The sequence below is a fragment of the Pelobates fuscus genome, unplaced genomic scaffold, assembly GCF_036172605.1.
Source record: "Pelobates fuscus isolate aPelFus1 unplaced genomic scaffold, aPelFus1.pri H_3, whole genome shotgun sequence".
NCBI lineage: Eukaryota > Metazoa > Chordata > Amphibia > Anura > Pelobatidae > Pelobates > Pelobates fuscus.
Window position 1 is genome coordinate 15,103 of NW_026961992.1, and position 12,453 is coordinate 27,555.

General features: G+C 41.5%; 1 protein-coding gene across 1 annotated transcript in view; it reads right to left on the reverse strand.

Annotated features, from left to right (window-relative positions):
• Window positions 1–438: 438 nt before the first annotated feature.
• The window catches only part of LOC134585324 (class I histocompatibility antigen, F10 alpha chain-like), a 129,799-nt gene continuing 117,784 nt past the window's right edge, over window positions 439–12,453 (reverse strand). The window contains exons 6-8 of the mRNA XM_063440735.1: window positions 8,343–8,366; window positions 8,031–8,082; window positions 439–1,885 (exon numbers count right to left, since the gene is read on the reverse strand). Coding sequence (XP_063296805.1) covers window positions 8,033–8,082; window positions 8,343–8,366 — 74 coding nt within the window. The 3' untranslated portion in view covers window positions 439–1,885; window positions 8,031–8,032. The remainder of the gene's footprint in view (window positions 1,886–8,030; window positions 8,083–8,342; window positions 8,367–12,453) is intronic.

The following is a 12,453-nucleotide window of genomic DNA, read 5'->3' on the forward strand; positions in this document are numbered from 1 at the left end:
AATGCAGGGTTTCTCAACCTCATCAGTGAAAGTACCCCTGTATGTCAGAATAAAATTCCTAAGTACTCCTAATCAGGGCTGGTGTAAGTATTTATACTGCTCTAAGCCAATCTGCGGTGCCCCTGCCCGAGCCTTGTGTTCTGAAGAATTTTTAGAAATTAGAAATTGTACTAAGTTGTAGGAATAGTGTAAGATTAAAATCCCTGTGCCGTTTTAAATTTAGGGGGTATAGTCACAATAGACATGTATAAAGTCCACTCAGTGTTTGAGAGTGTTTATAGCGTTAGTGATTTATAAAAATGCAAAATATGGAAAGTAGAAGAACTTGTCTTTGTATCTAAAAGATTTTATTTATAATTTAAAAACCACAAAATCTTTACAGCAAAGGAACACCGATATATAAATGATTATTTCACCCAAAACAAATAAAAACAAGTAAAATGTATGCAATCAGACTTTAATTATATGTTTAACATTTCCATATCAGAATCAACTCAGATTTATAATAAACTACGGAAACCTTTGCAGATCCTTGTAAATAATATAGGATTGTTTTATTTTTAAAACAATACGTATTTGGTTGAATGGATTTTAGATTTGTCATTATATTTGCTGATAGTTTATTTCATATATACTTTACTAGTGACATTGCTGCTCAATCCCCAGCTCTCCCACAGAACTCAAATCTCGGTTATGGGGAACATGATATGAAATCGTAGAACTCAGTGTAATTAATTAGATTTATAATAAACGGCAATAACGAATGTTCTTATTTACCATTGGAAGCTCTGTGATCCCGGCTAACACTGAATGAGTGACATTCCTCGTCAGGAGAACCTTTATTGATAATACTGAAGTGTATGAAGTACAGATATTAGTTCAGTGATATAAATGTAGAATAATAGTGAATTACATTATCATGTAATACCATGTTATTGGAACAGCTTCCTTAAGGTCCTCCTTTAATTATTACTAAAACATTTCTGAGCAAAACAAATACAGGGATTTCAAACCTGAGTTGTGATAAGGAATTTAGAAACCCTGTAACACAAGTCCGGTATAATTTGCATGGTCACGTTATTCAGAATAAAGGAGGATCTCCCGATAGCGTGTTTTTCCAATAATATGTTAGATTTCATGATGGATCTAAAACCCCAGAGTTCTGGGAGATCACCAGGATCTCTCCACCTGGGAGACGAGCAGCAAAAAGGGGAAAAAATACCATTCACAGCTCATACAGCGTCTTAAACTGAAATAACAGCTTCTTGTTCTACATAATTGGAGCTATGGGTCAGATCTGTGCCATTCCTTTTACCTTGGGATAGTTTTTGATTAAATGACAAACACAAGATTTAGAAGGAATCCACGCTGAGCTGCCTGATGGAGGTTAGTGCTGCGCACACTGACATCTCATCCATGCTAAAAGATATAAAAAACGCACAGCACCAAACACACAATGAACTCATATCCGTACAGCACGGATGGGACGTGTAAAAGTGAGCTGAGAGGAGGAGAATTGTTTTTCGGATTACACCATACGGGGTGCTATATACTACCCTTAAATGGGAATAATGGGAAAGGACACAATGGGAGACCCTCTTAATCCTACCTTAATCTACCCACCGTAATCAACAGGAATAAACTAACTATTTAATATTGCAACAAAGCGGTAAAATGTAAAAACTTGATTAAATCATTGTGACTATGGGAATCATTAGCATGTTTGAAGCAGATCTATGATATTGAACCAATTCCTACAAAAGCCATTAATATAGTGCACATTCTGCGTCGTTATAAAGAAAGGAAGGCGGTAGCGGTCTCGCAGGACGGGATCCATTATATCTGATACGGGAATTATCTGTAATGATCCCAGCTGTTTGTAGGGCTGAAAAAAACAAACAAAACATTAATTTTGTTATCACTTATCATAAATGATATATTTCATGACTTCAGGTTTTATTAATTAATGCGTAGCTGTGTGTAAAATGACAGGTACAAATTTATATAAAGAAAAAAATTATATCCAATCCTCATATGTGATCATAATATTTATAATTGTCCTAAGACTCTTTGTTTGATCCTTCAGGAATAATTTGATGTAAAAAAACAAAAAACAATCCAGTGATTACAGCAAACTCAGTACAATTATAGATATCAGCCGGCAATGCTTTGTGTAAATCACAGGATAATATAAATACTGGGCAGGAGGAAGGGTTACACTGTGTTGGGGTTAATGCTAAATAAGAACCCATCAACCACATTAGACCAAACCCCAAAATGACAAATTAGAATAAAATATACAGAAAGACTAGATGGTTGAACTAATGTATTGAGGATCCTGGTGCAAGAATTGTTTTTGGGGGCCCCGCTCTATCGCAAGGGTGGCCGAGAGGAAGATCCCTATCTGTCGTACCGACCCCACAATGCTTTACCAGCCGGGGGATCTTCTATTTGCCCATCCTTGCAGAGCTGTATGTGTGAGTAGTGTTGTGTGTTTGAATGTAATAAAGTATCTCTATGGACTATGTGTGTGTATTTACAATGGTCAAAATTATAAACGCACCACTTTTGTTTTCACCCTCATTTTTGATGAGCTGAACTCAAAAATCTAAGACTTTTTCTATGTACACAAAAGGCCTATTTCTCTCAAATATTGTTCACAAATCTGTCTAAATCTGTGTTAGTGAGCACTTCTCCTTTGCCGAGATAATCCATCCTCCTCACAGGTGTGGAATATCAAGATGCTGATTAGACAGCATGATTATTGCACAGGTGTACCTTAGGCTGGCCACGATAAAAGGCCACTATTAACCCCTTAAGGACCGGCCTGTTTTTGCGATGTTGTACGTTAAGGACCAGAGCGGTTTTAACACTTTTGTGGTGTTTTTGTTTAGCTGTAATTTTCCGCTCTCTCTCATTTACTGTTCCCATACAAATTACATATAGTTTTTTTCAGGACAAGAAGGGCTTTCTTTACATACCATTATTTGTATCATGTCATATATTTTAGTTTAAAAAAATATGGTGAAAAATGGAAAGAAAAAAAAAACATGTTTTTGGACTTTGACTTGAATTTTTTTTAAATTATCTACAAAAGCTAATGAAAAAAACTGCTAAATATATTCAAAATTTTGTCCTGAGTTTAAAAACACCCAGTGTTTACATGCTTTTTTGCATGTTATAGGGCTATAAGTACAAGTAGGAAATTGCTCTTTCACTATATATATATATATATATATTTTACATTTATCAATAGTGACATTGTAATACTGTTATCTGTCATAAATCCCTGAATCACACCCCACATGTACATATTTTTTAAACTAGACACACCAGGGTATTCAATATGGGGTATGTCCAGTCTTTTTTAGTAGCCACTTAGTCACAAACACTGGCCAAAGTTAGCATTTATATTTGTTTGTGTGTTAAAAATGCAAAAAACGCTAACTTTGGCCAGTGTTTGTGACTAAGTGGCTACTAAAAAAGTCTGAACATACCCCATTTGCAATACCTTGGGTTGTCTTCTTTTGCAAATGGTATGCCATCATGGGGGTAATTCTCATTCCTGGGCTACCATACGCTCTCAAAGGCAACATTACCAATCCGACAAATTTCAATGAAAAACAAAAAAAGTAAAATCAAGCCTTATATTTGACCCTGTAACTTTCAAAAACACTACAAAACCTCTACATGTGGGGTACTGTTATACTCAAGAGACTTCGCTGAATACAAATAATAGTGTTTAAGAACAGTAAAACCTATCACAGCAATAATATCATCAGTGAAAGTGCCGTTTGTGTGTGAAAAATGCAAAAAACTTCACTTTCACTGACCATATAATCGCTGTGATATGTTTTACTGTTTTGAAAGACTAATATTTGTGTTCAGCGAAGTCTCCCGAGTAAAACAGTACCCCCCATATACAGGTTTTAGGGTGTCCTAGAAAGTTACAGGGTTAAACACAGTGCTAGCAAATTAAATTCTCTGGACTTTTGGCCTGGGTCCCAGGCATGTCCCTCAAATTGCAATCAATAAAATTACTTAATTATGTAATAATATTACATAAATATGCACGTAGAATTTAAATATATATACATATTTATATATTTGAAGTCTACGTGTATATTTATGAAATTATTTATGTAATTATGTATATGGACATATGTATATTTCGTATTATTTTTATTTATTTATTTATTTATACATACCGTATATACTCGAGTATAAGCCGACCCGAATATAAGCCGAGGCCCCTAATTTTATCCCAAAAAACTGGGAAAACTTATTGACTCGAGTATAAGACTAGGGTGAGAAATGCAGCAGCTACTGGTAAATTCCTAAATAAAATTAGATCCTAAAAAAATTACATTAATTGAATATTTATTTACAGTGTGTGTATATAATGAATGCAGTGTGTGTGTATGAGTGCAGTGTGTGTGTGTGAGTGCAGTGTGTGAGTGCAGTGTGTGTGTGAGTGCAGTGCGAGTGCACTGTGTGTGTGAGTGCAGTGTGTGTATATGAGTGCAGTGTGTGTGTGTGAGTGCAGAGCCTTGGTGGGGGGTGGGCATTTTTTATTATTTTTTAATGATTTTAATATTATATACACACATCTGCAATTTAGGTGCAAGAGGGTGACTCAGATTGATGGGAGTCTGACTCCCTTTTCTGACTCCCTGTATATAATGCAGTGTGTGTGCATTATATACACACACACTCTGTATATAATGCAGAGTGTGTGTGTGTGTGTGTATATATATATAATGCACACACTGCATTATATACAGGGAGTCAGAAATTGGAGTCAGACTCCCATCAATCTGAGTCACCCTCTTGCACCTAAAATGCAGAGTGTGTGTGCATATAATGCAGAGTGTATGTGTATATAATGCACACACTCTACATTATATACACACACATCTGCATTTTAGGTGCAAGAGGGTGACTCAGATTGATGGGAGTCTGACTCCCTTTTCTGACTCCCTGTATTTAATACAGAGTGTGTGCATTAAATACACACACACTCTGCATTAAATACACACACACACTCTGCATTAAATACAGGGAGTTAGAAAAGGGAGTCAGACTCCCATCAATTGGGCATTATTATTATTTTTTTATTTTAATATTTGAATACTTTTTTTAATCATTTGTTTTGTCCCCCCCTCCCTACTTCATACTTGGCCAGGGAGGGGGGCTGTACAGGGGGAGGGGGGCTGTACAGGGGGAGGGGAGGCTGTCTAGGTGGAGGGGGGCTGTCTAGGTGGAGGGGGGCTGTCTAGGTGGAGGGGGGCTGTCCAGGTGGATGGGGGGGGCTGTCCAGGTGGATGGGGGGGGCTGTCCAGGTGGATGGGGGGGGCTGTCCAGGGGGAGGGGGAGCTGTGAAGGGGGGTCCGGTACTTACTGCCAGTCTCGCGGTCTGCTCCCAGTGTAAATCTCGCGGCCCGCGTGTCTCGCGAGATTTACACTGGGAGCTTAACAGAGGAGCCGTGCGGACGTGCTGGGAGCTGACCGGAGCTGCTGTAAAGGTAAGTAACAGCTTCTCCGGCCCCCAACATGTCATGGTCTGTATTATGGCAATGTAAGTTGCCATAATACAGACCTAGACTCGAGTATAAGACGAGGGGGCTTTTTGAGCACAAAAATATGTGCCAAAAAACTCGTCTTATACTCGAGTATATACGGTAGATATATATATCATTACATTCTAAGTGTATTTTTATATATATATATATATATATATATATATATATATATATATATATATTAATATCAAAATATTGTTAGAATAAAATTACATATATATTATTTTCTTTTAATTATTAAAAATTATTTTTACATTTTTTAATTTATTTTATATACCGTATATACTCGAGTATAAGCCGACCCGAATATAAGCCGAGGCCCCTAATTTTACACCAAAAAACTGGGAAAACTTATTGACTCAAGTATAAGACTAGGGTGGGAAATGCAGCAGCTACTGGTAAATTTCTAAAAAAAATTATATTAATTTAATTTTTTTTACAGTGTGTGTATGAATGCAGTGTCAGTGTGTGTGTACGAGTGCAGTGTGTGTATGTATGAGTGCAGTGTGTGTGTATGAGTGCAGTGTGTGTAACACGCCCCCGGCGGCGATCAGGTAAGTACCCCAAGACCGTTATGGACGGTTCAGGACCGTCATCGGTCCTCAAGGGGTTAAAGTTATAAATTTGCAGTTTTATCACACAGCACAATGCAACAGATGTCACACGGTTTCAGGGAGCGTGCAATTGGCATGCTGACTGCAGAAATATACACTAAACTGTTGCCCGTGAATTGAATGCTCACTAAGTGCTCACTAACACAGATTTAGACAGATTTGTGAACAATATTTGAGAGAAATAGGCCCTTTGTGGACATAGAAAAAGCCTTAGATAATTGTAATATTTCCAGTCACATACAGTTTTTGAGCATGAGAGTGGATGAGTCCTGCTGCTGACTGAGGCTGATGAGAGTGTGGGGCTGGCTGGAGCCAGCTCTCTCTCCTCCCGAGGTGCCTCCACCTCCCTCCCATCCAACTCTCACTGTCTCTCACTTCCTCCCAAGCTGCAAGCCAAGATTACAGGGGCTCGGTCACACTGTTAGAGGGCTGGGGTCCACCTGATGGGCCCCTAAGCACACAGGCGCCGGTGCAGCTGCACTGGCGGTTGTTCCATCGCTGGAAAGACTCCTATCCCCATATTCAAAAAATAAATAAACTAAAGAAAATTAAGTAAAACATTTGAATAATTCGTCCCATTATGCTATACTATGAGATTGAGATAAGGTATGTAGAAGTTGTGAGCTGCTTTTCCATCTAGCACTGGAGGGGTAAATAATTCTCATTATATACTGGATGGCACTGGATATGGGCATGTGGACGGGGTACAGAGACTGATTACACACTAATATATAGATCAGAATAAGGACATACAGACAGGACTTTTCCCAAATTCATATAATAATATTGGATTGGATGATACATTTTGCTACCACATAAAACTATGGAGAAAATGCAAAACTTTTTATTTGATCATTTATTCCTTCATTATTTCCTGGTATCACTTGGCATGAGACAGGCTGCACCGATCTAGACTGATCCATAAAACTCTCTCATAGTCTCAGTGTGATTACAAAGAAAACTAACATTATAAAAAAAGGTTTAATGCAAATATAAAAAATAGAATCAGCGCTAACGAGAGACTATCAATTACATTTACAGGTAACAATTTTGCTTCTATGACATAACTGAGTTCTTCATAAAGACAGACTCTTCATGCAAAAAACTAATTTAGACTGTGTTAGACTTTGACTAAAATTCCAATCTCATCAGAATATAAAGATCAAGTATGGTTTATATTGTTTTATAGACAATATCTATTAGTATTTTTGCATTGCAAAATGATATATTGTTTCATATCAGCAATGAAAGCAGATTATGTAATCTGTCAGTTTGGTGCGTCAGCCTGCACTGTGAGTGGACGGGTCGGGAACTTATCGTATCCTGCCCTCTCTCCACTCACAGTGCAGGCTGAATGTTCCGATCTGATAGACAGGGCAGAGGAGAAGGAATACTCTGTCTCTGTATTACTCAGCTGCTCTATATTGATGGGAGGTGACAGGGGTTAGGGAAATGGAGGGATGCACATACAACAGCGGTGAAATGGAGTGTGGACAAAGGGGGTAAGGATCGACAAAATCACAAATAATAAATTATTAATAAAATAAATGATGTGAAGGGAGGATATGGTGAGCGGTACACAGGGAGATTATGGGGGTATACCAAAGGGATTTGAGGTAACCATGGCTCTCCTATTGGCTGTCTCTTGCCATTGTGAATCCTTTAGAAAAAACCCTTGAGGAACGCTGCAATACACTATCAGAGAGAGAGACACTTTATTTAAAACTATTGAAATCAGAATTACTGAAATGCTTATTACACATCAATATACCTGCATAGATATACTAATGGGATCGGCATAGAGAAATCTCCCCTTTAATATTCAAAGACTTACCTTCAGGCTTTGAGGTTCTCATCTGAGGATGAAGATCCACCATTTTCTGAAACTAAACAACAAAAAAATACATTTTACTCTACAGTCAGTTATAATTTCTCATTTATTTAACACTCTGCACACACGTATACCTAACACGGGTACATGCTATGGGGACACTGACAGTCATTTCATATACACAACATTCAGCGTCTCCCTCCATATCACGTGGATAATATAATGTTACTGGGTAACGATGCCAGCCAATCCCACCCATGGTTGTATCAATATAAATCATTGTATGATATTCAGTATGGAGAACGTGAAACTCACCGTTGGCTGCAACATATTCTTTCCCTGAAAAAAACAAAAAACATAAATTACTGTGTTAGAAACTAGTAGAATAATTCCACCCTACAAACTGCACATTATTCAGCAGGTAATGGATAAAGTCTGTAACACAGGGAGAGCAATCTGCAGCCTAACAGGCAGGAGCCAGGAAGGTTCAGGGATCAGCCTTGGAAGCCGCTGAAAATTTAAATTTCATCCAAATACATTCAGAAAAAAAAACTATTTTTGTTTTGTCTGCTCTGAATTTCGTCCAGTTGTTCATTCATTTTTGGATGAAATTCGGCAGTAATTTTTGTTTTGGAATTTTATTCAGGTGAAGTAAATTCCGATTCCTAACGCCCTAAATTCCTACCTTTGTGGGACTGCTTTATTTCAGGGTATCACATTAGGGAGCTGTTTAGTAGACAGCTTCTATTTGATATCCCTATGGCAATCCAACAAGGATTAGGAATATCTTTTCCCACTTTTGGTCTTCCAGGCAACTAATGCTAGCAAAAAATAATTAGTATTAGTAAATAATGGAGGTTAAATCCTCCTACCAGCCCCTTCCTGTCTACTGAACAGCGAGCAGCCCCAGTCACTAATCCAATAAGGGGGACCTAGCACAGGTACCTCATGGCCTGACACCTAATTAAATACTTAACGGGAGGGGGGGGGAGGGTGCATAGTGTACCCCTGTGCCCCCACCCTTGCCCGTGAGTGGGGTTTTTAAACTAAAAGGGGATGACCCCTCACAATATTAAATAAATAAATTGACCAGGGGGTTGGAGGTCCTAAATAAAGTGGGGGGTGACCTATTTTTCTCCCTCTGCACCCACACATTGGTGGCGTGTGATGAGGTAATAATAAAATTAACCCCCATGTGACTAGGGGTCCCCAAGCCCGTAGTCACCGCACCCCTCACCTCCCCTAAAAAAAAAACTAAATACCTGTAAAATAAAATAATAATACTATTAGATGTCTTCTTTATTCTTCCATCTTCTTTTTTTAGCCCCAAAAAAGTGAAATGAAAATCCAAAAGAACGCATGAAAATAATAAAATACATGTAAAAAAAATAAATAAAAAAAGGATTGATTGTAAAAAAATACCCCCAAAAAATCTAGACAAAAAATAACCCTGCAAGTTCTGTGCATGGACTGTGCTTGCAGGGTGGGGAAAGCCTTATAAAGCCTTCCCACACAGAGCAATTTGAGTCAGTGTTCTAATTGGTTGGCTTAAGCCAATCACAGGGCTCTGATAGGTAAATCTCGATTTTATAACAAGACACGGAGGCTCATATTGCATATCCCTTTCTTTACTGTTGACAAATAGCAGCAAAGGAAACATACAGAATGAAAAAAGAATGAACATGTGATAACGTAGGCCCCTCCCCCTCAGGTCCCAGTATAACAGGCAGCACTTCCCTTCCATTTCCCTCTTTCTTTGCTGCTCTGACACAAAGATAAGTACATGCCATATTTTCTCTTATATACTATTCATTGATAATTTAATGGATTTGTATTTAATTTGTATTTATTTAGTCTTTTATTTCGAAGGTTAATAATTGTGTCGTTATACACTAGCCTCAGGGCCCAGACCTCCCCTGCTTATGTAACCTTGTCTGTTTCTTCTGCTCGAGCGCCTCTCTGCGCACTTCTTCTTATTTCATTATTCCTCCGCGTAGCTTGCGGGTGCCGCGAATCCCGCGAGATTCCCGGCGGCCATTTTCTGTCATTCTGTCCCTACCTCTTAGTGTGTCGCTGGTCTGGGCCCTGGTGAGAGCGTTTTTCCTTTGCTTAGATTGTTTGGGTGACTAACCCATACGTCCTTGATCATGCCTAAACCCAGACTATCTACTGGGTCCGCTCACTCTGGGGAGTCGGATTCCCCAGTAATCAGAACTGAGGCCCCTGTCACCTCAGATATTTCGCCTTCTATGGCGGATGGGACTACCCAACCCGATGGACCACAGTTTCTGGCGCTACAGCGCTCGGTGACAGACGCCATTATGGCTGCTATGGGGTCTATGTCCTCCACCCTCTCCCACACCATTTCACAAGCCCTCTTGCCCCGTCCTTCAGACGAGCAACTCTCGGGCACCTCGACACCCCAGGGAGAGGTATCTAAAGGGGACTTCAAAAAGGCTGCCCGTAAATCTAAACACTCCTCTGCCTCCAGAAACACCATGACTGGCGTACCTTCGGTCGCCCCAGAAAGCGTGTCCCATCCACGCAAAAGAGCCTTTCCGCGCCAGGCAGAACGGGCGCGGCTTTGGAAATGTGCTAGAGCACAGATTGAGAGCGACACCGACTCAGAAATCGGGTCAAATGAGGAGGCTATGAATGAGTCAGATTCCGACTCTGATGCGGATTCCGCCGATGGCGCTCTCGACCTCCTTTCCTCTGCTCAGGCAGAGATGCCCGGAGGCGAGACGGGGACCAGGAACCCTGCGGCTGCGGGGCCATCCCTCGTGGATCCTTCGGGGGTCCCACTCTTCGATCCGGATGACCTTCATCATCCGAGGTCGGCGGAGTGGCTCCCAGCCGACCACGTTGCCACATATCTGGAAAATTGGGTCAGAAAACCCTTAAGCAAGGCGGCCCGCAACAAATTGAGGGCGGAGTGTCCTAGGCCTCTGGTGCCTAACAAGGTGTGTGACACCCCAGAGGTTGATCCAAAAATGACCCAGTTCCTCACTAAACTGGGCTGGAACCCCCGTAAAGGACTAGAGTCCGCTTTGAAGTCCTGCCAGGACAAGCACCTGGACATATTCGGGCCTTTGGCCAAATTATTTGACTTGGCGGAAGACGCCAGAGCGGAGAACCGCATGGTCGACCCTGAAGACCTTAGAGGTTGGGTCCAGAGAGCAATTTGTATTGCTGGGAGCGTAAATACCTCCCTGTCTATTGAAAGGCGTAAAGCCATATTGTTCAAAATTGAGCCAAAACTAGCCAACCTCGCCCTTACGGAGGCGGGCAAAGACGCCCAAGGACTCCTCTTCGGAGACTCCTTCATCAAAGACTTGGGGCGTTATGTGGGGGCATTCACGGCTCTAGACAAGGCCCAGGCCTCCATGAGGCGAGTATTCCAGGGGCGGGTCTCTACCAGGGCCGGCAGAAGCAGGAGCCGTCTGTCCGGCCGCAACTATCCCCAATCCCGTGGCACGGGAAGAGGCTCCTTTCAACAGTATCACCAATACCAGGAGACCTCCCGCCCCATGTTTTTTCCATCTCGGGGACGTCAATGGCGATCCAGAGGCCTTCGGAGTAACCCAAACTCCAGACGACCATACGGTGAGTTGCCTTCTACCACACATTTCTTCTCCGGGTTACATAGGGGGCAGACTCCAACATTTTTTCCCAGCCTGGTCACAAATCACTTCAGATCCCTGGGTACTGGCCACTATTCAGGGCTTCCATATAGAACTCACCTGCCGCCCTACTCACATTCCCCCTCCTCGACCGATCCGCTTTTCCATCCAGGATCGCGGTCGGATCGACGAAGAACTTTCATCCCTCCAGTTCAAAGGGGCTATCGAACTAGCACCCCCCAGCCCTGCGGGCGTAATAAGCAATATCTTCCTAGTGGAAAAGAAAGGCGGCCAATCGAGGCCAGTCATAAATTTGCGCCCCCTCAATGCCGTAGTCAGGTACCGCCATTTCAAGATGGAGGGTATTCACCTGCTAAGGGATCTCCTCCTCCACGGAGACTGGCTAGCGAAACTAGACCTAAAAGACGCGTACCTGACAGTGCCAATAGCGGAGGCCTCTCGGGACCTCCTACGCTTTTACTGGCGACACGAAATATGGCGATTCACCTGTCTGCCCTTTGGCCTATCCTCAGCCCCGTGGTGTTTCACAAAACTTCTACGGCCCGTTATGGCCTGGCTACGCAGTCGAGGAGTTCGACTAATCGTCTACCTAGACGATATTCTACTCATGGCTCAGGAGCGCTCCACCCTCCTCTCACACCTACGACTAGCCATAAACCTCCTGTCACGCTTAGGTTTCATAATCAACTGGGAGAAGTCATGCCTGACCCCCGCCACCCGCTTGGAATTCCTAGGTTTCCAAGTGGATTCGGGGGCAGCGACGCTGAGTCTCCCGATATCCA